This window comes from Oryctolagus cuniculus, chromosome 14 (assembly GCF_964237555.1).
Source record: "Oryctolagus cuniculus chromosome 14, mOryCun1.1, whole genome shotgun sequence".
Classification (NCBI taxonomy): Eukaryota; Metazoa; Chordata; class Mammalia; order Lagomorpha; family Leporidae; genus Oryctolagus; species Oryctolagus cuniculus.
Window position 1 is genome coordinate 61,807,956 of NC_091445.1, and position 27,284 is coordinate 61,835,239.

The following is a 27,284-nucleotide window of genomic DNA, read 5'->3' on the forward strand; positions in this document are numbered from 1 at the left end:
GGTAAAAAACATTGGAAGGTGAGGCTAGAGTAGTAGACAGTGGAAAAAACAATGGAAAATATTATATCCATGCCTTAGGAACTAGGCTTTTATCTTGGATATGCTAGGTAGGAAGCAACTAAAAGACTAAAATGACACAATTTGTCATGCAAAAATTATGTGCTGGCATCTCTTAGAAGAAGCACAAGCAGTGAATAAATATCTGAAAAGATACTCAACCTTATTAGAAATCAGAAAAGTCAAATTAAGTTTATATCAGCTAGGTTAGTAGAAATTTTAAAATCTTAGAACTTGGTTAGAAAATTATTATAAAGTCTTTACTGGGCTAAGCATTCCTCAGTCATTTCAATAACTCCTCCAGTGCTATATTTGCAGATATCTTAGAAATTTCAAATATGTTTGGATATCCCACTTCATCAGCTCCAAGTCTTATGTCAACAATTAACTAGTCCTATGGATATAATCTGACCATTGCCAAAAATCTAAAATAAAAAAAATAAAAACCACTCTGGAATTCATGATTTAATTTCAGTTTCAGCTACTGTTAAACTCCTACCCTGCCTACGATACAGCAGGTATGCCTTTCTAGAGAATGAGCTTGGCCAATCACATGATAGCCACATCTCAAGTCAGCTTAATTCTTCTCAATAATGTGATATATGCAATTTGGAGATTTACAGAAATCTTAAGAAATATCCTTTTCTGTGCCTATAACCATAACAAACCTTCCTTTGCACTCATCTACATTCTGACTGTGAAGGAGGGAATCCCTCTTTTTTATGACATGTAAGTACACCAACACCTGGATAAGATGTATTCTCCTGAGGACAAAGGATACTTTGCTCTGGCAGTAATGCAAATAAAGTAACATTTTTAAGAGAGAATATTTTAATGGTCCATAATTAAGCTGAACAAGATTTATATTAATGCAAGATACAATTTGATATACTGTTAGCTATATGTCTAATAAATTTGTAGACTAGATAAGTAAATTTTAATAAAAACAGCTTTTATGGAAATCCAAAATGTAAGCTTTGAAGCCAACTACCTAAATAACATTAAAAAATGAATATGATTGTACAATTGATCTCTTTCAGATTAAAGAGGAACAAAAGACATAGAAAATTCAAAAAAGATGCTAGATTAAGAAATCAGACAAGGAAAACTATAAAAGATCTCTATTGCCCCTCCATCTTTACTAAATATTTGCATAAAAATACTAAGAATTACATAGAAAACAGGAAATGGGTTGAAAGACTCAAGAGCTAAACATCCTGTTTCTGTTCTTCATATCCTCTTCAGAATATAGAAATGTTCACCACCTTTCTCTGCCTTCCTGATATTCTAACCCTATTTCTGGTTCTGTTGCACTGACTTTTCTATATAGATCAGGAATTAAGGTAGTGTAAATTTTGTTTCCTTTGATATGTGTTGAAAAGTCCAAAGAAAATTATAGAATGAATTCAATTTTCAAAATATGTTTGGAAGTGCAGACTGAGAAGGAAGTGAGTGCAGTAAATGGAAACAGAAGTGAGAGGGCTGGATGGAAGACTGATAGCATGTTCCTGATGTAAGAAATGAGTCCCAGTTCTGCTCCATGGAAAAACATTACATCTAAGAGTTGTCTGAGCATAGAAAAAAAAATGGGACATTGAGAAAATATTTCTTCATCTCCACCCTAGTTTGAAGACAAGATTAGGCTCGTAATCTGCTTGACTCAGTGACCAAGAGAACTAAGTGAATACGATTTTTCTTGCTACTTGAAACAAGTGGTTAAGTAGTCTTTGAAACATGAAATTATATTTTCTGTCACATTTAAGAAAGGTTTCTATACACCCACATCTACTAGAATATGAAAAACAATTTACTTATACAAGCAAAGAATGACAAGTTAACATATTTGACTTTTTGTAAGCTTAACTTTTTTTGATACATAGGTAATATGTTATATTTTGTTCATTCATACAACAACTAGTCAGTGCTGAGAGTCAAGCATTTACAAGATGCCATGAATACAAGTCCAAGAGCAGATATTTCTTTTTAAAGAATTAATACTAGGAATATAGGCACTTTTGGAGTCAGGAAATCCAAAGGCTGAAAGAAAATACACATTTCCTAGCAGATAAGTGTGATGTGATAAAATATTATCATGCAATTAAGGGTTTTTTTTAAAAAATGACTGGAAATCTAGTAAAATATTTCTTTTATGGCCAGACAATGTATGACTGAAAAAATAAATATTTTAATTATATATTTATCAAATCCAGAAATTCACAATTCACAATTTAGTATTATATCCATCAATGTGATGAATAGTTCAAATTAGTTATCAAGTCTTACCCTAGATTCTTCAAAAATGATTAAATTTTGAACTTCTGAAGTCCATTTATTTCTTAAATTCTATCATTTCTCCACAATAATAAAAATGTGACATGCAAAACATAAGAGAAAAATTTAATTGCAACAAACTGTGTTTCATAAAAACTCTTCAGGGAATGATTAGGATCTTTCATTTAGTTATGATGGTTTCATTTTTTTCAGTAGGGTGGCTGATCATTTTGTAGATATTGTCGTATTTATAATAAGTAGTGCTCATGAACAAACAACGGACTGTCTGTGGGTCCACCTAGAAGGAGCTGTGATACAAATTTAAAATATTTTGTTATACAATATAATACTTAAACTAGATTTTATATTGAATGTAATGAACAGGAACATTCATGAATATATTAACTGATAATAAAATGAAACATACAGAATCAACATTCTCATTGGCAACATTTAGAAATGTTTCTAATAATTTCAAATATGACATTTTCAGTTAATTAAGAAGTTCCTTGATTCATGAGCAACAAAGTACAAAACACTTTTTATTACTTCCATAACATTTTAGCATTTGCCTGTAATACTTCCTGGAAAAGATACTAAGTGAAAAGGAGGGGGAAAAAAAGCAGGGGAAAAGGTTCATATTATTCACATTTGCTCTGTATTATTTCCACGGTTTTGCATTAAGATAGTTACATATCACTCCTTTCCTAAAATGGAATCTAATAAAATATAGATTTCATAAGCATGGCTGATGAGGTAATTTTGACATTTAATCCTCATTTCAAATTGACTTTTAGTGAATTGGTACTTTTCTAATAGACTCCTTTTCTAATAGACTTTCTAGTCATTTTTAATAGACTTCATTTCATTGTTAAGAACATAAACATTATAATAATATAGAATATAATTTCATTTATTCATTTCATGTTTCAAATAGTAATTAACCCTTTGTTGAAAGTAGCAAGAAATAAATTTAAAAAAATAAAGTAGCAAGAAAAATCTTATTCACTGAGTTCTCTGGCTTACTGAATGAAACAGGTTATGACCCTGGTCTGAATGTGAATTTTTCCTTTTGAATATATATTTGTATATATAGCGAGATTATAGATTTATTTATTTATATTTGAATGGCAGAGCAGGGAGAAAGTTATCTTCTACTTCTGGTTCACTCCTCAAATGGCCACAACAGCTGAGGCTGGGCCAGGTCAAAGCCAAGAGCCAGGAACTCCATCTACTCCCACAAAGGTAGGAAGAACCCAGTTGTTTGAACCATCATCTACTGCTTCCCAGGCACATTAGCAGGGAGCTGAATTGGAAGTAAAACAGCCAGGACTCGAACTGGCGTTCTGACATGTTATGCCAGCATCACAGGTGGTGGCTTACCCACTGTGTCACGACACTGACCCCTGATTATATTTTTAATAATAAGCAACGGGAGGCATTTTATCTAGTTATACACATGTTCCTTGATAGATCCTTAAATTATATGTGATACCTTTAGAATTTTAAAATGATTAAAAATGGAAAATTATACTTGTTACCACACTGTCTTTCTAACTATGTCACTCAGTCCTCCGTAGAATAGAATTCAGGCTGAATGAAACTTACTGAAAATACTTGGAAAACATCATTAGAACAGCCACATCTGTGTACCAAAGTTGAGCTTACTTTTTTTTGACAATGTTTCCCAGAAATAATGATGAATATTAATTTAAAATTCACACACCTGGTCAAGCACTAAAACTTGAAAAATCTGTTTACTACTGGCTCCACTTCAACTTCCCTTTATTTGCGAATCCTTACATAACAAAAAAAAATACTTTTGCCTTAGGCAAAGGAGGTCCTTGAAAATATCATTTATACATTTATACAATTTCTCATAAATGGTCAAGCTCTAACCTGGGAATACACAAGACTTTCCAGGTTTCAAGCTAAATTTACTTGGTGATCCCATTACATTTATTTATAATTTAATGAGAACAAATGAAGAAGAATATGAATAAATGATAGTTTCAGGTTAGCAGTATAATAGTTTAAATTATCAGTGTGTTCTAATGCAATTTATAGGCAACTGATTTGCAAGGCATCATTATGCAGCTGATTTGTTCTCATCTCAGTGAAGACCACTTGCAAAAGATTGATTTTCAGACACTCTCCTCAGTTCCAACAGCCAGGTCTCTAACTATAACCCACCTTAAACGGATCAGCTCCATTTTTTAAAAAATCAATGTAGTATGTTAGCATTGTGCTTATTTTTTTAAACCTCTGCCCTAACAGAATGAAAATTATTTACCTGATCCATTTTTGGTGACATGTATGAAATCATCCTCATCCTCATCCTCATCACAGCTATCAAAGTTTACTTGCTGGAGGACTGTTTCTGACTGTATCTCAGCTTGATTGACGTCTTTTTGCTTATTGGAGCTTCGAAGTGCGACAAGACGATGATGTATTGCTGCGTACAGGTATCCTGTATCTTTGACACTGGCCTACATGAAGGACATTGAATTTAGAACATAAGCCACATTTTATAGATTTTTAATCTTTGACTGTTACTAAGGAAGGAATTAAATGATATAAATCTAGGTTTCAAATAAATGCTTACAACCCTAAAAAGGAAGGAGTAAAAAGCTAATGTTGAAGCAAATTCCATCCTAAAGTGAATAATTTTATGAGATCTCAATTAGTACATATTAACCTAAGAAAGCAAAATTTTATAATTTTAATTCTATATTTGAATTTCAGTGTGTTAAAACCATTCTTCCTCCACTATGCTACACTATAAAAAGTTGTTGGGAGACCCAGATGCAGTTCCAGACTCCTGGCTTCAACCTGGCCAAACTTCGGCTGTTGCAGGCATAGAGGAGTTCTTTCTATCACTTTCTTAGACATCCCCTGCAAACCTCATGGCTTTGTGTAGAGGCAGAGCTTGTGGAATCTATGATGCTGTTGCAAAAACACATCTCAAGTTCTTGCTTTTCCATACTAATAACATAACATAAAGAATATGGAAACAGTAACTAACATTTGTAAAATAGTTACTGTTATCATTTCTTTTATTCAGTCCTTAAGATAATACCATGAGTACATTATTGATTCTATTTATATTAGAAAAGCACAAGTATGTACTCATTTCCCTCTTCTCTTTACAACTGAGGAAAATATGACTCAGAAATGTAAAAGACAAACTGCTGAGACTTGATTCCATTCAGATTTGTGGGATTAATGAGATAAATTATGATGCATAATGGAATTATTTCACCTACTAAAAGAATTTTTAAAAAATAAGCTATTGTTTAAAGTCATGAAGAGAGTCATTTACAATAATAGATGAAAAATATGTGGACTTCATATTAGCTATTTAACCTTCTCACAGCTTTATAAAGTATGTTATAGTTACCTTCATTTTGCAAGTGAGTAAAACTAACATAAGGAAGACTAACTTGTCTAACGGCCATATAGTATGTGTGGTATGGTACACATGTATTTATGTGTACACATACTCATGTATGGACTAAAATATAGGACAAGGCCAAAATGTTAATAGTGACCATCTATGAGGGTGGAATTTTTAGTAATTTTTATTGCATTTGTTTGGCTTATCACTAATAAATGTCCTATACTTTAGAACTCCAGCATGGATTCGGAATTGAGGTATTAATCATAGTTGACAGCCTCCATCTCAGTCTTTGATAAGCTGCTTCACCCACTCAAAACTAGGGGTGACCTGGTCTGGCAGAGTAACAAGTATTATCTTCCTAAGTGGTAAACATATCTGAACATCATCTTACCCTGACATTGTAATACTCACATCAACAGTGTACTTATTGTGGTGTATTGTTGGGTGTAATACTCACACCCAACAGTGTACTTATTGTGGTGAAATCTTTTGACATTTCATCACTGGGCACTTACCAACATTGTTTTTTCCATTACTATACAAAAGCCAATTTACTAGTATTATCACCTTCTGCCTGTCACTAAAGTACTCTGTCTTCCCTGGTCTTCTGGCTCAGGCCATGGGGGAAACCAAATTGCTCCTTTTTTTGGCAGAGGAGGGGAGGAGTGGGGAGACATTAGGAGCGGGGGAGGGACTTTACTCTAGCCAGCTCTCTGTGTCTGGATCTTGTCCTTGAGGTCAAGCATTCTTGCTGCCAGGAACAACTAAAGCGGTGCTCCCATTCTGTAACCTTGGAGATTTACTTATGTCCAGAATTGGAATTTGCTGTTGGACTGGTTATTTTAACTTGGTAGCCCTGTGTTTTTCCATTTCTCACTGATTCCTTTCCAATGATCTCAAAACCTTCTCCATCTCAGCTTGCAGTATAAGCATCAGGCTTTGGATTCTGCTGTGCTTCTCTGGCAAGCCATCCCTGACAATTGTCACTTTGGTAACAGCAAAATTGTTAACATAGTATCAGTAGGAAAGAAAATGGTAGAGGTTTGGTGGCATATATCATATAAATGTCTTGAAACAGGAACCAATTGATCACCACAGACATTGATACTGATTTCTGAATTTCATAATAAATAGATGATTTTTGCCAGTGGTACAGGTTATTATAACAAAGTGAAAAATAAGTTGGTAATTAGAGATCTATTAATAGAATAATCATTTATTATTCAAATTTCTAACTTACCTGAATTAAAAATACTTTAATGCTATAGTCCTCAAAATCGGTAGCTGTTACTTGTAAATTTTTGTGATTTGCTCTCTGAATCTTCATTTGAGCCCAGAGTTTGCTATTGAGGATCAGTCTCAGACTGCCTTGGTTGCGCATAACTGAAACAGGAAGGTAAATGTATAAGACCCCAAAGCAGTTGATTCCTTAGCCTTCCAGGGGAATTTGCTATTTTTGGAAGCAAAGCAAACCTTGCAGTTGTTTTTTAGACTGTATTTCCACAATAAAGTTGTAATTTGACTAGATTATAACTTTGTTTTCAAGTTGTTTTGGGCTTTGTTATGTTTGAGATATAAATATCTAAAGGATATTTATTCAAGAATATTTTTACAGTGACAAAAACCTTAGGTGTCCAAAAAGTACAATTAAATAAATTACAGTTTAGTCATTCAAGAAAATTTTGTGAACCTACTAAGAATATTGAAGAAAGATATTTATTGGTATTGAAAGATGAACATGGTTACTATGTAAATTAAAAAAAAAAAAGGTAGGGGCCGGCACTGTGGCATAGCAGGCAAAGCCACCTCCTGCGGAACCATCATACCATATGGGTGCCAGTTGGAGTCCCTGCTGCCCCCTTCTTTTTTTTTTATTTTAAGATTTATTTATTTGTTTGAAAGCAGAGTTATAGAGAGAGGGAGAGACAGTGAGAGAGATCTTCCATCCGCTGGCTCACTTCCCAGAAGGCTGCAACAGCTAGTGCTGTGCCAGGCCAAAGCCAGAAGCCCAGAGTTGCTTCTAGGTCTGTGGGTGGGCTTCTCCACTTCAGATCCAACTCCCTGCTAATACACCTAGGAAAGCAGCAGAGGATGGCCCAAGTACTTGGATCCCTCCACCCATGTGGGACACCCAGGAGTAGCTGCTGTCTCTGGTTCCGCCCATCTCTGGCCATTGCAGCCATTTGGGGAGTGAACCAGCAGATGGATTCTCTCGCTCTTGCTCTCGCTCTTGCTCTCTCTCCTTCTCGTTGTAACGCTAACTTTCAAATAAATGAATAAGTCTTTAGAAAAAATGTGTATCATGGTATACTATATAAAAATAAGTCAGGAAAAAAGCAATATAAATACCATGAATCACATGACCTACAATCTACGTGTATACAGATGTATACAGAGAATAAGGAGCAGAGGAGTATATTCTGTTGACAGGGGCTGTTTCAGGAAGTTATAGCTTTAAGTGATTTTATTTTTTTCTTTTTGTTGATCTATATTTCTGTTTTCTTTAAGGAACATGTATTACCTGCATAATAAAAAAAATTGTTTTGGAGTTTCACATTTTGTTTTTGTATTTGGCTGGCATTGGAATTAAACCAGATAAAGAACAACTAATGGCAGCCTTAGGACTATTTCTTGGTTGCATTATTTAGAAACCATTTGTTAGTTATAGAACTGAAGACACTGTTCCTATTCTTTTCATCTGAATTCTACTCCTTACCTACTTCTTGAGCTTGATAGTGTGAAACTCAACAAATATCTTTTGCCTATGCTTTTTTTTTGTTTTTGTTTTTGTTTTTTTTTGTTTTTGTTTTTGTTTTTTGACAGGCAGAGTGGATAGTGAGAGAGAGAGACAGAGAGAAAGGTCTTCCTTTTGCCGTTGGTTCACCCTCCAATGGCCGCCGAGGACGGCACGCTGCAGCCGGCACACTGCGCTGATCGGAAGCCAGGAGCCAGGTGCTTCTCCTGGTCTCCCATGGGGTGCAGGGCCCAAGCACCTGGGCCATCCTCCACTGCACTCCCTGGCCACAGCAGAGAGCTGGCCTGGAAGAGGGGCAACCGGGACAGAATCCGGCGCCCCGACTGGGACTAGAACCCGGTGTGCCGGTGCCGCAAGGCAGAGGATTAGCCTATTGAGCCGCGGTGCCGGCCTGCCTATGCTTTTTGCCTATCTTTTTGCCTATGCTCACTTTCTGTTCATTTCTCTGAACAATGCCCAGTGTGTCTTTTTGGATGCCAAACCCCTTTTGTTTGAATGACTCCAGCTTCTGATCATCACTCTGCCTGCAAGATTCAAAACCTATGTACCTTGTTTCCCTGGCAACTGACTCTTATCCCAACCCCCACACAATGTTTAAAATACTAGGGATAAACTTTACAAAATAATTTGTATTGTATTCCTTCAACGAATAATGATTTTACTATTTAGGTGTGTGCCCGGGCTCTGACATAGGTGTTTTTTGTGCGTTATCTCATTGAATTCTCACAATCACCCCTGAAGTCATGAACTTCAGTTATCCCTATTTTAAATGACTGGAACTAGGGCAGGGAGAGATTAAGTCACTTATCCAAGGTCACCAGTTAGTCAGTGATCCAGCCAGCACTGGAGCCCATGCAGTTTGACAGAAAAGCCTCCTTGAAATGGGAAGCTCCCATTAGGAATAATATTGTTTTCAACAGTCTGATTGATTGATGTGATTTATAACATCACCAGAATATAGTACATGCTTATATTAGGAATTTTACCCTGAGAAATGGCTTGCTTTACAAAGTGATTCCTTACTTAGTCTTGACTGTAATGTTCCACAGTCGCTGCTTGCTGTGTCATTCAGTCTCAAAGTTCCTCTGCCCCTTTCGGTCCAAGATTGTGTCATTTTGTTGAATAGAAAAAGCTTGCAGTTGATCTAAATGACAATTTTTTAAAAGGTCAAATATATACAATTTTTTCAAAGTAAATTATTTGCTATGCTGTTCTACTTTTATATCTGTCTGATCTGTCAGAATAACCTTTGCTAATGATTTGTAAACCAGCTTTTAAAACTTAATTAACTTTTAAAATATGAAGTTTCCAAGTGGCACAAACATCAAAAAGTAAAAAAAAGCATACAAAGTGAAAAGTCCTGCCCAACCTTTTCCCCATCTGTCAACTTCCACTCCTGTAAGAGGTAATAACCATCACTAATATTTTAATTTATTTTTCTAGAAATATTTGTATGTAAATACATCCTAATATATGTACAAAAGTACTTCAAAAAGTTCATGGACAAATGGAATTAAAAGGTAAATTTATTCTGGCACAAAATTTTGAAATCCTTGCATAGTTTTTTCTATATATGCATTTTCCATAACCCTTCTGAGAACCCTCATGTTTGTACTCCTCTTTTTTTCTATAAGTAGAATACCATACCTACTTTCTGATTTTTCACTTAACAATAAACAATTTTATATTATACAGCATTATTTTGACCTATATTATGTTGTTTGAAAGTAAAAGAATCAGGGAACTCTTTGCCTGCTTAAAATTTTTCAAAATCAATATGAGAACTTGGAGAACTATGATGGGACACCATAGGGCACCCCAGTATAAATTGATTACCAGTGGTTCTCAGATACTATTCCGTACAAGAAGCACCTAAACTAGCATGCCAGGGCCTTGATTCAAGAAGGGTGTAGTTAATATAATCAGAAAGTTGTGTTTAGGGACACACTGATTTACAGTGTTCATAGATCATAAGGGAAATAAAGAGGAATGGGGACTATTTGGGAGGAAAGTAGATGGAGAGGGGCCGACACTGTGCGCAGTGGATAAAGATGCTGCCTGCAGTGCCAGTATCCCATATGGGTGCCGGTTCTAGTCCCAGCTGCTCCTCTTCTGATCCAGCTCTCTGCTGTGGCCTGGGAAAGCAGTAGAAGATGGCCCAAGTCCTTGTGTCCCTGCACCCGAGTGGGAGACTTAGAAGAAGCTTTCTGGCTCCTGGCTTCGGTTTGGCACAGCTCTGGCCGTTGCAGCCAATTGGGGAGTAAACCAGCAGATGGAAGACCTCTCTTTCTCTCTCTCTCTCTCTCTGTAACTCTGACTTTCAAAAAAATAAATAAATCTTAAAAACAAAAGTAGATTGAGAAAGACAAAAGGAAATTCATGATGAAGTTGTAGGGAATACTTTTCATAAACATATCCTGATAGTGATACCCCTCAACAATCAGATCCTATGTGTGCTGCTGGAGCATGCACCCATGAAATTGTTGATTCATAGGAAATTCTAAACTTTTTATTTATTTATTTTTTGACAGGCAGAGTGGACAGTGAGAGAGAGAGACAGAGAGAAAGGTCTTCCTTTTGCCATTAGCTCACCCCCCCAATGGCCACCGCAGCCGGCGCGCTGCGGCCGGCACACCGCGCTGATCTGATGGCAGGAGCCAGGTGCTTCTCCTGGTCTCCCATGGGGTGCAGGGCCCAAGCACTTGGGCCATCCTCCACTGCACTCCCTGGCCACAGCAGAGAGCTGGAAAGGAAGAGGAGCAACCAGGACTAGAGCAACCCGACCGGAACTAGAACCCGGTGTGCCAGTGCCGCGAGCGGAGGATTAGCCTATTGAGCCGCGGTGCTGGCCGAAATTCTAAACTTTTTAAAAGGAAAATAAAATTATTTTTATTATCTTAAACTGAAATCGAGTTATATCAACATCTAAAAACCTTCAGTTTTAGCGGAATTAATCCACCATAGGATAATGGACTTGATCATAAAAGCAAGTGTGACGAGTATAAAGACAGGACCCTTGACTATCTTCTTTCTAAGGGATTAATGTGAATGACAATAAATCCAACCCATCTCACTGAAAATTATTCATAAAAATGTAAGAAAAGAAAATATTGGTTTCATCTTTGGAAGCCTCCAACATTTTTACTTAAGCAACTTAGTCTTCATAAAAACTATATTTCACTTTACATTTTTAAAATGTCCCTGTTTATGGTAACTTTATTCCAAATATGTAAATGCTACCAGAAAGAGCAATATATGGCATACAAACCTTTAACACATTATGTTCTGCTTCCTCCCCTGTTATAACATTGACTTTCTCAAGCAAGCATTTTTGTGATGGTTGGGAAGAGAAAGCGGCAGCTGATTCTATTAGTGATTTGTTTTTAACAGAGTCTGTTCCTAAGAGAAAATGGGAGAAAGAACACATAAAAGAACCATTTTCTCTACTATGAAAGTTCTTGGTAGCTCCAGTTGACACATCTCCTTACCTTTCGGTAGTAATAAATGTTGCCAAATAAAATCAAGCTGCTTGAGTTTTCACAAAATATCCTTATTGATTCTCCAAAATATGGTTACTGGGTAATCCTATTTCTAATCTTCAATTTTTACAAAAATTATAAAATACTAGATTATTGGATTATTTTTATAGCAATGACATGAAAAACAGGAGACAAACTAGTTGAATCAAATGTTTTACAAATGAAGTGATTCTTACTTGAATTTGGAGAGTTGATGGGAAACTTCAGCATGGACTTGAATGTTTTTTCCTTGACATATGAATCATTTTCAAGTTGAGGCTGGATGAGTTTTTGAGTACCCTGTATGGGGAAAAACATTATCTAACTTTCTTCCTATTTATTTGCTGTAAGCTATAAAATATTTTTGTTCTACTTCAACATCGTAAATAACCCACCGGCTGTTTTTGTTTAGGGGTCCTTATGGCTAAAGAGGAAATTTTTCCCTATTGTTAGAGAGGCTTAGTTCTAATCCTTAAAAAACGTAATCTAGTTACCAGTAGTCTACTTCAGGCAGGATTTAGTCCCAGAAACAATAGGGAAAGTTCTAGTGACATCAAAGAAGGTAGCTGCTGTTCTATGATCCCACTGGCCGGAACTGTCCTCTCTGTGTCAACATACCTCAGTATACCTAGTAATTCACACTTGCTATCCACTTAATGGAAACAAAAATTATCCAGAAACCTCACTAGATGTCTCAGAGAACAACTTTATGGAAAGATTCCAACTTGCTTGGGGCTCTGTACATCTGTTGTAATCAATACCTGCTTGGAAAAAAGACTGAGTTATTGCCATGTCATTTATGATAATGTACAGGCCAGCAGGGATAGTTAAGAACGTGTGTTTATATTTTTTATTTATATATTTCATAATATTTGAAAGACAGAGAGGTAGAGAAAGAGAGAGAGAGAGGGAGTTCTTCCATACACTGGTTCACTCTCCAAATGCCTGTAGCAGCTAGTGCTGGGCCAGGAGAAAGCCAGGAACCAGGACCTCAACCTGGTTCTTTCACGTGGGTGGCAGGGATCCGAGTACTTGATCTATTACCTTCTGCCTCTTAGGGTATGTATTAGCAGGAAGCTGGAATTGGGAACAGAGCCAGGACTCAAACCCACACTCAAATAGTGGTTGTGGGTGTCCCAAGCAGCATCTTAACCACTGTGCCAAACACCTGCCCTAGACCCTGTGTTTTCATCTTTTCCTTATGAACTCAGATTCTTTCTTATTGTTTAATTGCGCATCAAGATATTCCCTTAAAATTAGTAGAGATTAGAGTAATTATTTCCATTTTAACCAAATGGAAACTAAAGTATTGGGAACTTTTGTGACTCACTTTAAAAGCATATGGTCAGCTATCAAGCCAGGGGTGCATCATGGCTCTTAAATCCCAAGACCAGATGTTTTCAAAACTAATTTGAGGGCAAATACAAATTATCTTATATCTTTAGTGTATTGTCAACTTAAAGAAATGGGAAGCACAGTTCCTTTATAAGCCAAATTTAAAATACCAATGGGGAAGTTGCACAAGCACGTTCTCAAACAAAACCTATAGACCCAACAGTAGTTCGTCTGCACAGGCATCTTTCTGTCCCCTTTACTAAGTAATAAGCATCTCTAGAATTCGGTGTTGCCTTTAGCTTTGCTTGCTCACATGCTTTTCAAATCTGGTTATACATTTCAGTCTCTTGACACTTGGCCTCACTGACAGATTCTGGCCTAATATATTCTGAGGGGAAGCTTAGGCATGTTGATGCTAACACACAGCCAAAGTTGAGACCAGTACTTTATATACTAAAAGATAAATTAGGAGCTGTGAAGGATGACGGTGGCTCTGCCGTGTTCAAATTCCAGATGTGTTTTGAAGGTAGAGGCCCATGATACAGAACTGGGCTAAGAAAGATGGGAATCAAGGATAATACCAAATTTTTTTTACTACAGCAACTGAAAGAATGAGTTGTCTTTATTCAAAATGGGACAGTATTGCAGTAGAAGCTGGTGTGAAGAACATTATAGTGGCTTATTTTAAAAATATTCAAATTTGAAATGATTGTTAGGCATTCAAATAGAGATGTCAGGTAGGCATTTGGATACACCGGGACAGTACCAGTTTGGAGATCAGGAGAAAATCAGAGCTCTGTGGCAGGCCAAACAGCAGCTGAGGGATACTCAGTATTAAATATGGACAATATTAATAATTAGCTTATTGTTCTCACTTGGAAGGTACAGATTCCTCTGTGCAAATTAAGCCCTCTAATTTTCCACTTAGAAGTAGCAAAAAGCATTATAATAATACTTTCTTGATGTAAGAGCTTGAAGAATAAGGTTGTGGTTAACTAGTAAGAATAATTGGAGGATTTACCCATCTTGTTATGAAAAGTCGTATTGGAAAACTTTATTAAAATATTATCAGCAGTTGGGCTTATCTAACTATTACAGGTAATTATGAGGTTTCCTTGGGTATCTCTGATAGAATACAAGTCAAAGAACTGTTTAATATTTCACATCAGTAATGTTATAATTAAGCAGTTCCCTTCCTCAGTGGATTCCTATCTATTATTCTGACAATTAAGGTATGCCTCCCAGGAGATGGTTTGCAGTTAAAGAAAGAAAATTTGTCTTTGAACCCAGAAATTAATAGGTACACACCAATTTAGCCTTACTTTCAGCTAATTTTCCTTCAGAAATTTGAAGTAACGCCTCTTCAAATAATAATAGAAACATTTACCAAACTCTTACCAAAACTCTTTCTACCATGTTTTCTCCAAAAACGAAGTCAGGACTGCAACTTTTAAAAGAATACTTATCTTCACTTGATTGACACCTAAAAAAAATCAGCATTTGCTATTTTAAATGTCTAGATAAAAAATTTTACATCTTAACAGGTGAAATAATCAGATGATTTGATATTTGCAAAGCATAAATACTGCTAATTTTTGTTTATCTGAAATTAATGAGAAAGAAATGAAAAACTGAGATGAATAGTTCCTAAGTTGATAGTCAAAATATTTGCCAGCTGTTATGGCACTAGCAGAGACCAAACAAGTCCCTGCACTGCTATGTGGTTAGCATGGAAGGCTGCTCAGGCCTTATCTTTTTGCTCTTTAAGCACAACCTCTTTAATCTCTAATATTCACTCTTGTTTTTACTGAGTGGCCCAAGCTTTTAGCACCCAGAGATCTTCAGGAGAAAAGCAAAGCCAATATACCTTGCTAGTTATACTTGAGTGTGCCTTGACTTAATTTTTTTCCTCCCTGAAATTTTTTGATGTTAAAAATATTTTCCATGATGAACAACTCAAAGACATCCAGCCCTCTCTATGTAAGCAGCTGTGCTCAAGGTTCTTCATTGCATTCCTGATGTACACATTAGGCAAGTGCTGACTAATGTACCTGCCTAGGATCTAATCATGTGAGTCGATTTACATCCAAAGTTAGTTCTACTATTTCTTGGGTTAAACATTCATTCATCAGCAGCAATACTAAAAAATATTGACTTTTCATTTTGCGGGTTTATACTGCTTTCCTTGTTGCTCCAGCTTACTCTGATAAATCATGTATAATAACAAAAATATTTTAAAGCATGTCAGCAAAAGGAAAAGATTAATTCAGTAACCATATAATTAATACCTAACTAAATAAGTTTAGTCATATCTTTTCAAAACATTCTCACCAAGTATAAGACAATGAAGATAATTTAGTATTAATATGATAATATTGAAATATAAAGTTTTTTGAAAAGTATTTTAAATTGTGTTCTTATAAAATCTCCTTTCGCTTGGAAATCTTGGCAAGTTATCCATACAATGTTGGAAAATTATTTTTCATGAATGGTTATAATGATAAAACAAGAATGAAGGGACAATATTTCTGTCTTCTCATTATGTATTGAACATGCCTAATCCAAAACTCTGAAATCCAAAATACTCCAAAATCTCAAGCTTTCTGAGTGCAAATGTTATACTATAAGTGGAAAATTCCACACCCAGCTTCATGTAATGGATTGCAGTCAAAATGCACAATTATTTAAAAATTGTATAAGATTACTTTTAGGTTATATGTGCAAGATATATGGACACCTTATGTATATATGCAAGATAATGCATTTGATCTTTAGACTTGGGTCCTAGCAAATATATATATGCAAATATCCCAAAATTTGAACAAATCCAAAATTCAGAACATTTAGGTGCCAAACATTTTGGGAAGGGCTACTCAAGCAGTATTAACTTACCCTACTGATGTTATACCTAGAAAAGGTTGGTCAATAGACAGCTGGACAGAAATTTGGGCACTTGGTAAATTCCCACTTAATAAATAGGAGCTCCCCTCAGAAATCTGAAAGAAAATAAATCCATCAAAAAGCTCATTAAAATTGCCTTACTATAGGAGTATCAGATGAGGAAACAATAGCTATAGTTAAGTGTATTGAAAGCTTTCCATATTCAAGACAAAGAGAGATCTTCCATCCAATGGTTCATTCCCCAAATGCCCACAACAGTTATGACTGGACTAGGCTGAAGCCAGGAGCCTGGAACTCAATCTGGGTCCCATACATGGATAGCAGGGACTCAAGTACTTGCACTGACAGAAAGCTAGGAAGTGGAGCCAGGATTAAACCCAGGCACCCAGACAGGATGTGTTTCTACGTAAATTTTTATGTCAGTCACTAAAAATTATTTTGAATTTTTTTCTTTTGATAACAAGAGCTTGAGAGCTGGCAAATATGAGGGAATTTCAAAAGGTCATGGAAAATGGAACTAAAAGTTGTTTATTTGTTACAAAAATGTTTGAAATCCATGCATCTAAGGAGTCTCCAAAAAGTTCATGGGAAATATGTAGTATGGAAAAATTATACATGGATTGTTTTGTACAAAAATAAACATATTTTAATTCCATGTTTTTATGCCCATTTTGGTATTCACTCAAATTATCAAGAGAGCATGTGCCAGGGCTGGCACTGGAGCATAGCAAGTTAAACCATGGCCTGCAGCGCTGGCATCCTGTATGGACATAAATTCAAGTCCCAGCTGCTCCACTTCCAACCCAGCCCCCTGCTAATCCTCCTGGGAAAGCAGCAGAAGATGGCCCAAGTCCCTAGTCCACTGCCACCCACATGGGAGACCCAGAAGAACTCCTGGCTGCTGGCTTTGGCCTGGGCCAGCCCTGGTCTTTGAGGCCATTTGGGGAGTGAACCAGTGGATAGAAGATCTCTCTCTCTCTGTCTGTGTGTGTGTGTGTGTGTGTGTGTGTGTGTCCTTCTCTCTGTATCTCTGCCTTCCAAATAAATAAATAAATACATCTTTTAAAAAAGAGAGAGAGCATGTTTCATTTTTAGCAAAAATCATAGGATATGAGGGCTGGCGCTGTGGCGCAGCAGGTTAACGTCCTGGCCTGAAGCGCCAGCATCCCATATGGGCGCTGGTTCAAGACCTGGCTGCTCCACTTCCGATCCAGCTCTCTGCTATGGCCTGGGAAAGCAGTAGAGGATGGCTCAAGTCCTTGGGCCCCTGCACCTGCTTGGGAGACCCGGAAGAAGCTCCTAGCTCCTGGCTTCAGATCAGCACAGTTCCAGCCGTTGTGGCCATCTGGGGAGTGAGCCATTGAATTGAAGACCGTTCTCTCTCTCTCTCTCTCTCTCTATATATATATATATATATATACACATATATATATATATTTTTTTTCTTTCTGTCTCTATTCTCTCTGTGTAACTCTGGCTTTCAAATAAATAAATAAATAAATAAACCTTTAAAAAAAATCAAAGGATATGCTCAAGACCCAGTCACTCAAACGTTTTATCTCTCAGACAAAATGGTAGTTTTTACTCCTAGGTTGCCTGAAATAGGTTTTTTAGACGTGTGTGTGTGTGTGTGTGTGTGTGTGTGTGTATAATGATTTATTTATTCATTTGAAAGTCAAAGTTACACAAAGAAGGAGAGGCAGAGAGAGAGAGGTCTTCCATCTACTGGTTCACTCCTCAGTTGGCCGCAACGGTCAGAGCTGTCCAGATCTAAAGTCAGGAGCCAGGAACTTCCCAGTTCTCCACGTGGGTGCAGGGGCCCAAGGACTTGGGCCATCTTCTACTGCTTTCCCAGGCCATAGCAGAAAGCTGGATCAGAAGTGGAGCACCTGGGACATGAACCGGTGTCCGTATGGGATGCCAGCACTGCAGGTGGCTGCTTTACCCTCTGTACCACAGTGCCAGTCCTAGACATATATTATTTAATTTCTTCATCGTGTGTGACTTGATTAATGAAAGAATAAGTAATAATGTCTCTGGAGTTTGACATACAAATTATTAAGGAATATAAAAATAATGACTATAAAATTCCCCTGGGGATAATTTCACCAGATCTGTAAATTACATGCATTGGTGAAAAATCCTTACATATCACCTTACATGTACTTGTGTCTTTAGTTTTCAGTTCTTCAAAGGTCATCATTACACAGAAAATTCAATAATGGGCTTACTCAATTGAGTTTTTCAGTCCTTAGAAATAAGACCTATTTGTTAGAACTTATAAATTAGTCAAGAAGAAACAATTGCAAACAAACATTTGAAATTTTCTCTTATGCTTTATCACTTAGGAACAAAATTCAACAAATACATAAATACATTTTACTTTTTAAATATGCAATGTAGCATTTATAAAGTCATGCCAAGAAAGAAATGTTGATGTATTTTGGATGTTACAACATGAAATAAAATATTTATATATTCTTTATAGTATATGTCATTCCAAAATCAAATGCAATAATGATGACTTTTTAAAATTAGCACATCATGCTCTTCCTTACATAATTTAAAGTTAATTAAATAGCATGTATCATTTCTTAAATCAATAAAATAATTTATATAATGTGATGATGACTAATAGATTATATTGAAACTAAAAATTTTAATAATGTACTTATCTAAAATTGAACCCATGTTTTATTTTAAAAATAATTTACATACCATACATAAACAATGACTTTTTTTTTAAATTCATAATACTGGGATGAGCATTTGACATAGTGGCTAAGGTACTGTTTAGGATGCCCTCATCCTATTTCAGAATTCCTATTTGCCTCCTGGCTCTGCTTCCAATCCCAGCATCCTGATAATGCACATTGTGGGAGGCAGCAGGGATGGCTTGAGTAATTGTACCCTCTTGGGATACCTGGACTGAGTTTTTGACTCCCAGCTTCACCCTTGCCCAGCCCTGGCCATTGCAAGTGTTTAGGGAGTGAACCACCAGATAGAACCTGTGTGTGTATTTGTGTGTGTGTGTATTGGTATGCCTATCTGACTTCTGTCTCTCATCTCTATCTCACAAATAGATAAATAAAAATGTTAAATTCATAATGTCTCACAAAATCATATCTCACAAAGAAAAGTGTTTGGAAATATAAAAATGTTGACAAATGCTGACTTTACTTTTAACTCCTTTATTTTGCTGACAAAAAGATAATATTGGGTGCTTTGTCCCCCAAAAATATAGATAGTGGTAGGGTTAGGACTAGTTAGGACTAATACCCACCTGATTTTTTTTCACTGAATGAAATGGCTGGTAGTGTTTACACTTCCATGGAGGGTGGGGGGAACCAAGCAAAGATATGGACTAACCCTAAATAGCTGAAAACAAATGATCAATGGAATAACTCCTAATTGCAGCCTTCTTATCTTGTGTTCTATTATCAGCTAAAACTGTAGAAACAGAATATCCTCCAACCCATATTTGCATGACCTGAATACATTAATGTCTGCTAAGAAAGGCCTCCAATGAGTGATCCAGCCACTGCAGCAGTTGGAAGAGAAAATTCGTACCTGTCTCTGCAGGCTGCCCAGGCCTTGTGCCACACTGTCATAAGTAGTTTCTTTGCTCCTGTTATTTGTAAAGATGCCTCAAGAGTGGATTCCTGATGTGACCTACACTGGCAGCACAGTGATTAACTATGATGTTGACCAGTTAGATATGCAGAAAATCTCTATCCCTTTTTTGGCTACTGACTCCAGTTCCCACCTGCCTCACTGCTCTGCAACAAGACCCTCCAGGTTACCACTGCCCTGGTGCTCAGGTTTACAATTTTGGCTCCAGGACAAGATTATGTATTTGTTTTTTAAAATTTTTTTGAGAGACAAGAAGAGAGTGGATTCGCATTCACTGGTTCACTCTGCAAATGCTCATATGGCAGAGGACTGCGACCCAGGAACTCAATCCAAGTCCAGGTCTTCCTTTTGGGTAGCAGGAGCCCAACTACTTGAGCCATCTCCTGCTGCCTCCCAGCATGTAGATTATTAGCAGGAATCTGGAGTCAGGAGCCGGGTCTCAAAACAATGTACTTCAACATGGAATGCAAGCATCCTAACCACTATGCCAAATGCATGCCTCTACTACAAATGCAGTAAGATTACCAACACCATTTTGTATCCAGCCTGAATGTTTCTCAAGCCTGGCTGCTGCTTCAGCAACAAAGCCAAGCTCACACAGCCCCCAACTCTGGTTGCAGGGTCTCAAAACAACATACGCAAAGAAGGATATGCGTTTGAGGTCAATCCTACCAATGGACATGTACTTACCCTATGCTTTATTTTTTCTGTCATCTTGCTGGATTCCAATGTGTTGTGCTCAAATGATTTTCTTGCTTTTTCACAGATTTGAGATTGAGGTGGCTGCAAAATAGCAGGTCTTAGAACATGTTCAGAATGTTTCACGGTACCTTAAAATAATAGAATAAAAGATAAATATATTTTTAGTGAAATAGTCTTTCTTCCCTGTTCTTTTTTTAACTTCATTTCTAAAGTAGTGATGAGGTGGGGGACTAATGTTAACTAATTAAAGACAAAATAACCAGTGAATTGCTTACTTCTCCTTCCCTATCTAGATTTTGCCCAATAAGTATTCATTTTGACCATGGGAACTGGCTTACCAAATATTTTTATTACTCATGTTTTGTTACTCTGCCCTACTTCCATATACCTAACACACACAGTCACACACACACACACACACACATACACATATAAATATATATGAAGGATTTTTAAAAATTATATGTGGATTTCAACATGTTTTACAGCAAAATAAACTTATCTTTTAATTTCATTTTTCCATGAACTTTTTCTATCACTCTCATAGATGACAAAAAGTAAGATTTTTTTGTGGTTCTTTAAGTAGAAACTACAAACCTTGTTCTTCACTATTCATATCAATATTCCTTTTAACAAGAGTTGATTTCATAAAAATGTTGTTTTCCTTCACTGTAAGAAAGAATATTTAAAATCTGTGAGAGTGAACATTGAAGGTTTGACAGTACTGTTCTGAAGTGACCAGAAGGTGTCGCTGTTGGCACTAACAGTAATCAGCCATGCCCTTTAGTGCACTGGTTTGGTTAAAAATGGGATTGCCACATGAGTTTTGCTAGGTAATTCTGTTTATTCTCAGAAATATAAGTGAAAATTAGGTCACTGACAGCAAATTCTTTAGAATCATGAAAGAATGTACTGTGATAAATTCTACAGATTATAAAAGCTGAATTGATAATGGACCCTCTATGCTTTAAAATTTATGGAGTATTATAAAACCATTAACTAAGTCTGTGCCCCATCACCCCATTCTTTAACAAAACTTGAACAGAGGAATAAAGAAGACCTTATGCTGGGTTATTTTTCTATATCATGTGTAGGGTAAGCCCGCAGTGGTGACTACAAGTAAGGATAGAATTTCTATACATTTTCAAAAGATCTCCTGGTGATTGCAAATTGCATAAACCACAGCCTTTGGGCATTTAATTAACAGAGACCAAAAAAAAAGTAAGAATTGCTTCCACGAAGAAGCGTTCCAAGTATTATAAATGCCCGGTGGAACTGCTTCTCTAATTCAAATTTAAATTTAATGATTATTGCAGTCTTTATTAATGAAAACCATGAATAGGTCATAGAAAGCTGTACAATTTTTTACCTGTCCCGCAAACACTGACATTATGCTCAAAATAATGTAAAATGGTACTTGCTGCTATCCATGTTTCTTTATTTGTTTTTCTTTCTATGTGTGTCTGATTTATAAAATGACTCAGGAGCACGAATTTGGCAAAGCAGTTAAGACACTGGCTAATACACCTGCATCCCATTATCAGAGTACTTGGGTTGGAGTTCCAGCTCCACTACCAATTCCATATTCCTACTAATGGGAACTCTGAGAGGCAGTAAGTAATGGTTCAGGTGATTGGATCCCTGCCACCCGTATGGGAGATCTGAATTGAATTTCTAGTTTCAGCCTGGCCCAGCCCCAGCCATGGCCAACATTTAGGTAATGAGCCAGCAGATGGGAGATTTTTCTCTTTCCCTCTCTCTCTTTTAGCCTTTCAAATAATTTCTTAATTAAAATAAATAAAAGTATATATCTACATAACTTAAGGCCACCTCCTTGCTTTATGCACAAGTACAATAAAACAAAACAAAACACTCACTTGGCTAATCCTCTGCCTGCGGCGCCGGCACCCCGGGTTCTAGTCCCGGTTGCTCCTCTTCCAGTCCAGCTCTCTGCTGTGGCCCGGGAGGGCAGTGGAGGATGGTCCAAGTGCTTGGGTCCCTGCACCCGCATGGGAGACTGGGAGGAGGCACCCAGCTCCTGGCTTCAGATCGGCGAAGCACCGGCCGTGGCAGCCATTAGGGGAGTGAACCAACGGAAGTAAGACCTTTCTCTCTATCTCTTTCTCATTGTCTATTACTCTCTCTCTGTCTCTCTCTCACTGTCTAACCGGCCTGTCCAAAAAAAAAAAAAAAAAACACTTTTTGGCTCTGAATGTAGAACTCTTATTTCTCTTACTATCTATAGCTTGTCCATTCAGAAGAGACCTATAGGAAGTGTCTCTTCTGCACTAGACAGGTGATTGACCTACTGTTGCTCAGTCATACTTGGAATTATTGATAAGAATAGGGATTAATTATTTTGAAAACTCCATAGTCTCTGGGTAGAGGAGGACCAAAAAAGTGAACAGCTTGTATTTGTTTCTTTCTTAGTGATAAACTTAACTTGTAAAAAATCAGTTGGTTGTTCAACGGAAATAAAAACATTCACAAAGAGAAATCATTATTTTAATGTGGGGAATCAACCACTTCAAATATTTTGATAAAACAGTTTTGCTTAGAAAAGCATTGCAAATTTAAAATAAAAAGAAGTAATATTTTCATTAGTTATAAGCTCTAATGGAATCATATTCTAAACTTTACAATGTGAATCTAAAGCATAGTCATATATTTTGAATACTAAATATGAGGGTACTTCGAACAGTTCTTTGAAAAAACTGAATTGAAATGTAAGCTATTCTAGTGAAAAAATTTCTTGTCACCTATGCATAATTTTTTCAAACCACACATTTTTTATGAACTCTTTGGAGACACCTCATTGTGCATGCATTTCAAAACATATTTGCAGGCCGGGCGTTGCGGCTCACTAGGCTAATCCTCTGCTTTGCGGCACCGGTACACCGGGTTCTAGTCCCCGTCGGGGCGCCGGATTCTGTCCCGGTTGCCCCTCTTCCAGGCCAGCTCTCTGCTGTGGCCAGGGAGTGCAATGGAGGATAGCCCAAGTACTTGGGCCCTGCACCCCATGGGAGACCAGGATAAGCACCTGGCTCCTGGCTTTGGATCAGCGCGGTGCGCCGGCCTCAGCACGCCAGCCGAGGCGGCCATTGGAGGGTGAACCAACGGCAAAAGGAAGACCTTTCTGTCTGTCTGTCTCTCTCTCTCACTGTCCACTCTGCCTGTCAAAAAAAAAAATATTTGCACCAAAATAAATTTACTTTTTAATTCAATTTTCTATGAATTATTGAGGTACCTTTATGTATTATAAAGTACTTGGTAATAATAAGTAAAATAAAGAAAACTGTCTTTATTTTATGCAGATGCCTCATATAAAATAATACTATCATAAACATGAAATTCTAAAATAATTGATATGCTCAAACTTTCTACTAAAAATAAAGACATGTGCTGTCTGGATTTGTGGAGGTAGAATTCACAAGGTATTCTTCCATGCATACTTTCTAAGCCCTCTATTTGATTTGCTGCCTTAATGTTAGCATTTCATGATAATTGATATAGAAGATTCATTGTTAAAATGAGTGATTTTGAGAAGTCAGGGTGTCAGGCTTGAGGTTGTAGAAGCACTTTATTACCTGGCCCAGAAGGGGGGAAGGTTGGGAGGCCAGTGAAGGATGAAGATCTCATTCACTTCTGAGACAAGGTTGACACTAAAAGCAGATTGCAGACTAATGTCAATAAGGACGTGGGGGTTTTGTTGATTTTTATTGGGATTTTTGCTGTTTGCAAAAATGTTTATATTACTAATTTAGGAAAATTTTTGTATCGTTATCAATAAAAAAAAAGAGTGCATCTGGTGAGGATTATAAATTAAATTTTATTCGATCACCAAATATTTTTGCGGATGGGCATTAGGCTTGGCAGTTAGGACACCAGTTAAGACACACATGTCCTATGTGGAGTTTCCTGGTTTCGATGCCTGGCTGGCCTCTGACTGGCTTCCCACCAGTGTAGACTCAGGGAGACAGTGATGATGGCTCAAGTGGTTGGGTTCATGCTACCCCCATGGGAGACATGGAAGATCTAGATTGAGTTCCCAGCTCTGATTCCTCTGCCTTTGCAGACATTTGGGGAGTAAACCAGTAGATCAGAGTCCCGTGCCTCTCAAATAAATAAATAAATAAATAAATAAATAATTCCTGAGGGCTCATCATGTGTAAGAAACTCTATCAAGCATGAAGATGACTTCACACAACTCACAGTGGAGAAGAAAGACATAGGCATGAATAGTTGCATTACAAAAGGCAATATGACCCATATAAAAAGGATTTGGAGTGCTTTGAATATGGAAAAGAGACAAACTAAGTTATTGATGAACTTGCAGTACAGTATATAAAATTCTTTTTAAAAGTCAGGCATCCATTTGCTTAAGTAGCTGGTCACTTTAAATTGGCTTTCCTAGGGTCATAGCTGTTAAAGCAGCCACCTGCAGTGTAGGCATCCCATATGGACTGCTCCACTTCCTATCCAGTTACCTGCAAATGCACCTGGGGAAGCAGCAGAAGATGGCCCAAGAACTTGGGCTCCTGCACCCACATGTGAAACCTGGAAGAAGCTCCTGGCTCCTAGCTTCGGACTGGCCCAGATCTGGCCGTTGAGGCCATTTGAGGACTGAATCAGCAAATGGAGTGGAAGATATCTCTGTCTCTGTCTCTCTCTCTCTCTCTCTCTCTCTCTCTCTCTGTAACTCTGTCTTTCAAGTAAATAAATAAATTTTGTTTTAAAAAAGTGTCCCGGGGCTGGCACTGTGGCATAGCAGGTAAAGCCACCGCCTTCAGTGCTGGCATCCCATAGGGGCACCAGTTCGAGTCCCGGCTGCTCCGCTTCCGATCCAGCTCTCTGCTGTGGCCTGGGAAAGCAGTAGAAGATGGCCCAAGTGCTTGGGCCCCTGCACCCACATGGGAGGCCAGGAAGAAGATCCTGGCTCCTCGCTTCAGATCAGCGCAGCTCCGGTCATTGCAGCCAACTGGGGAGTGAACCAGTGGATGGAAATCCTCTCTCTATCTCTATCTCTATCTCTATCTCTATCTCTATCTCTATCTCTATCTCTATCTCTTTCTATCTCTCTGCCTCTCCCTCTCTCTATATAACTCTGACTTTCAAGTAAAATAAATAAAAATGTTTTTAAAAAAGTTTCTCTGATTACAAAGTTAATACACACTTGATGCAGAAACTTTGGAAATAGCAAAATATGAAAGTGGTAGTAAGGGTAGGGAGCATCAAGTTATTGGAATGCCATTGCTGAGGATAACCACAACTAACGTTGTGGCTTATGTCTTGTCAGTATTTTTTCCCGATACTGATAAAGTGTATTTTCAAATACTGACTCACTGTACAATCTATTTTATTTATTATATAACACATTACGTGATATATTGTAAACATTCTCCAAGGAGTAAACTTTTAGTGTTACCATTTTGGAAAGTTTCTTAGTAACACTACATTCAGAGTAGCTGTAACAGTGAACAGTCAACAGTCAAGGCTACACCTACCTCCCTGGGCCTGAGCATCTGCAGTGTGCAGAGTGAAAGACGAAGATCGTACACGCTTTCTTGAATGATCATTACATTCTGAAAGACAGGCAATAAGAAGGGTAAAATTGCTTGCAGTAGCAAATTATCCACACTCCATAACATGAGAGGCTAAACAGAATTTCCTTTTGTCTACATAGGTCATCATTTGATGATGTGTTAACTCCTGAAGTACAATTTTAAATATTGGTATTAATAGTTTGGTGATCATAAACCTATAGGCCTGTATGTGGCATGAAACAATTGAAACAAGTGACTTCAGCAAGAAATTGTATACTTAGTCTGAGGTTTTACAAAGGTCTTTGGTAGATTAGTGGACAGGTGGTGGAAACTCATGGACAGTTAGTCCTCTCTGTTCTGGACTTGCATACCAGAAAAACCATTCAGATTTATAGTCTGTGTCACAGGCCACAGCGTTCGTCCCTGCTTGTTTTCTTTGTATAATGATGGATTTTGAAATACAAAATGTAAATAGTTACCGTGTTCTGCTGCTTCATACAAGGTGTCTTCGGCTGGTCTCTGAAAGGACATAAAGTTGCCCATGAGAGTGGAGTATTTGCTGTTTTAGTGTCAGCTTTCCACCCTGCCACTTGAGAAGATAATTCTGAGAACCAGGGCCGGGGAGCCCCTCCAAGGCAAGGCAGCTCACCTTTATTCCCCAGCCAAGGAGTCAAGAAATAGCCAAATCAAGCCATTGGTTTTCTATTTCAATGACAACAGAACATTTGTGGGAATTTATTTAAAATGCAGATTTTGGGGGCAGGTGTTGTGGCTAAGGAGATTAAGCCTTCTGCTTGGGAGGCCCACACCACATATTGGACTGCCAATTCAAGTCCTGCTGTTCTGCTTCCAGTCCAGCTTCCTGCTAATGCACCTGGGAAGGCAACAGAGGATGGCCAGAGGGCAAGGGACCCTGCATGGGTAGAATTCTGGGCTCCTGGTTTTAGTCTGCTCCAGGTCTGGCTGTCATGAGCATTGTCTTTGTGTCACTCTTCCTTTCAAATAAATCTTTCAGCATATGGATTTTGAGGCCCTTTCAAGATTCTGAAGTGTTTATTCTGGGGTAGGGCCCAAGAATCTGATCTTTTTTAACAAGGGCTTAGAGGCTGAGTTTCTCTTTAATTTGTTTTATGGGTAGTAGAGTAAATGACCTAAGAATGAATATCAAG

The 27,284-nt window shown here is 37.5% G+C and overlaps 1 protein-coding gene and 1 long non-coding RNA gene across 4 annotated transcripts in view; one reads left to right on the forward strand and one right to left on the reverse strand.

Moving 5' to 3' along the window:
* The window catches only part of LOC127492830 (uncharacterized), a 134,494-nt gene that overhangs the window by 2,555 nt on the left and 104,655 nt on the right, over nt 1-27,284 (forward strand). Inside the window, exon 2 of the long non-coding RNA XR_011382006.1 lies at nt 4,606-4,793. This is a non-coding gene — a long non-coding RNA (uncharacterized lncRNA). The remainder of the gene's footprint in view (nt 1-4,605; nt 4,794-27,284) is intronic.
* The window catches only part of RANBP3L (RAN binding protein 3 like), a 53,714-nt gene continuing 27,300 nt past the window's right edge, over nt 871-27,284 (reverse strand). Inside the window, exons 1-13 of one of the 3 annotated variants that reach the window (XM_017344683.3) lie at nt 26,595-26,633; nt 26,077-26,154; nt 24,160-24,234; nt 21,170-21,241; nt 20,561-20,700; nt 16,229-16,332; nt 14,735-14,819; nt 12,199-12,301; nt 11,752-11,882; nt 9,507-9,627; nt 6,969-7,111; nt 4,622-4,817; nt 871-2,636 (exon numbers count right to left, since the gene is read on the reverse strand). In XM_017344683.3, coding sequence (XP_017200172.2) covers nt 2,593-2,636; nt 4,622-4,817; nt 6,969-7,111; nt 9,507-9,627; nt 11,752-11,882; nt 12,199-12,301; nt 14,735-14,819; nt 16,229-16,332; nt 20,561-20,700; nt 21,170-21,241; nt 24,160-24,211 — 1,191 coding nt within the window. In that variant the 5' untranslated portion in view covers nt 24,212-24,234; nt 26,077-26,154; nt 26,595-26,633 and the 3' untranslated portion in view covers nt 871-2,592. Of the gene's footprint in view, nt 2,637-4,621; nt 4,818-6,968; nt 7,112-9,506; nt 9,628-11,751; nt 11,883-12,198; nt 12,302-14,734; nt 14,820-16,228; nt 16,333-20,560; nt 20,701-21,169; nt 21,242-24,159; nt 24,235-26,076; nt 26,155-26,594; nt 26,635-27,284 lie in introns of those variants that run through there. The other 2 variants (XM_017344681.3, XM_017344682.3) reach the window with 2 other exon arrangements.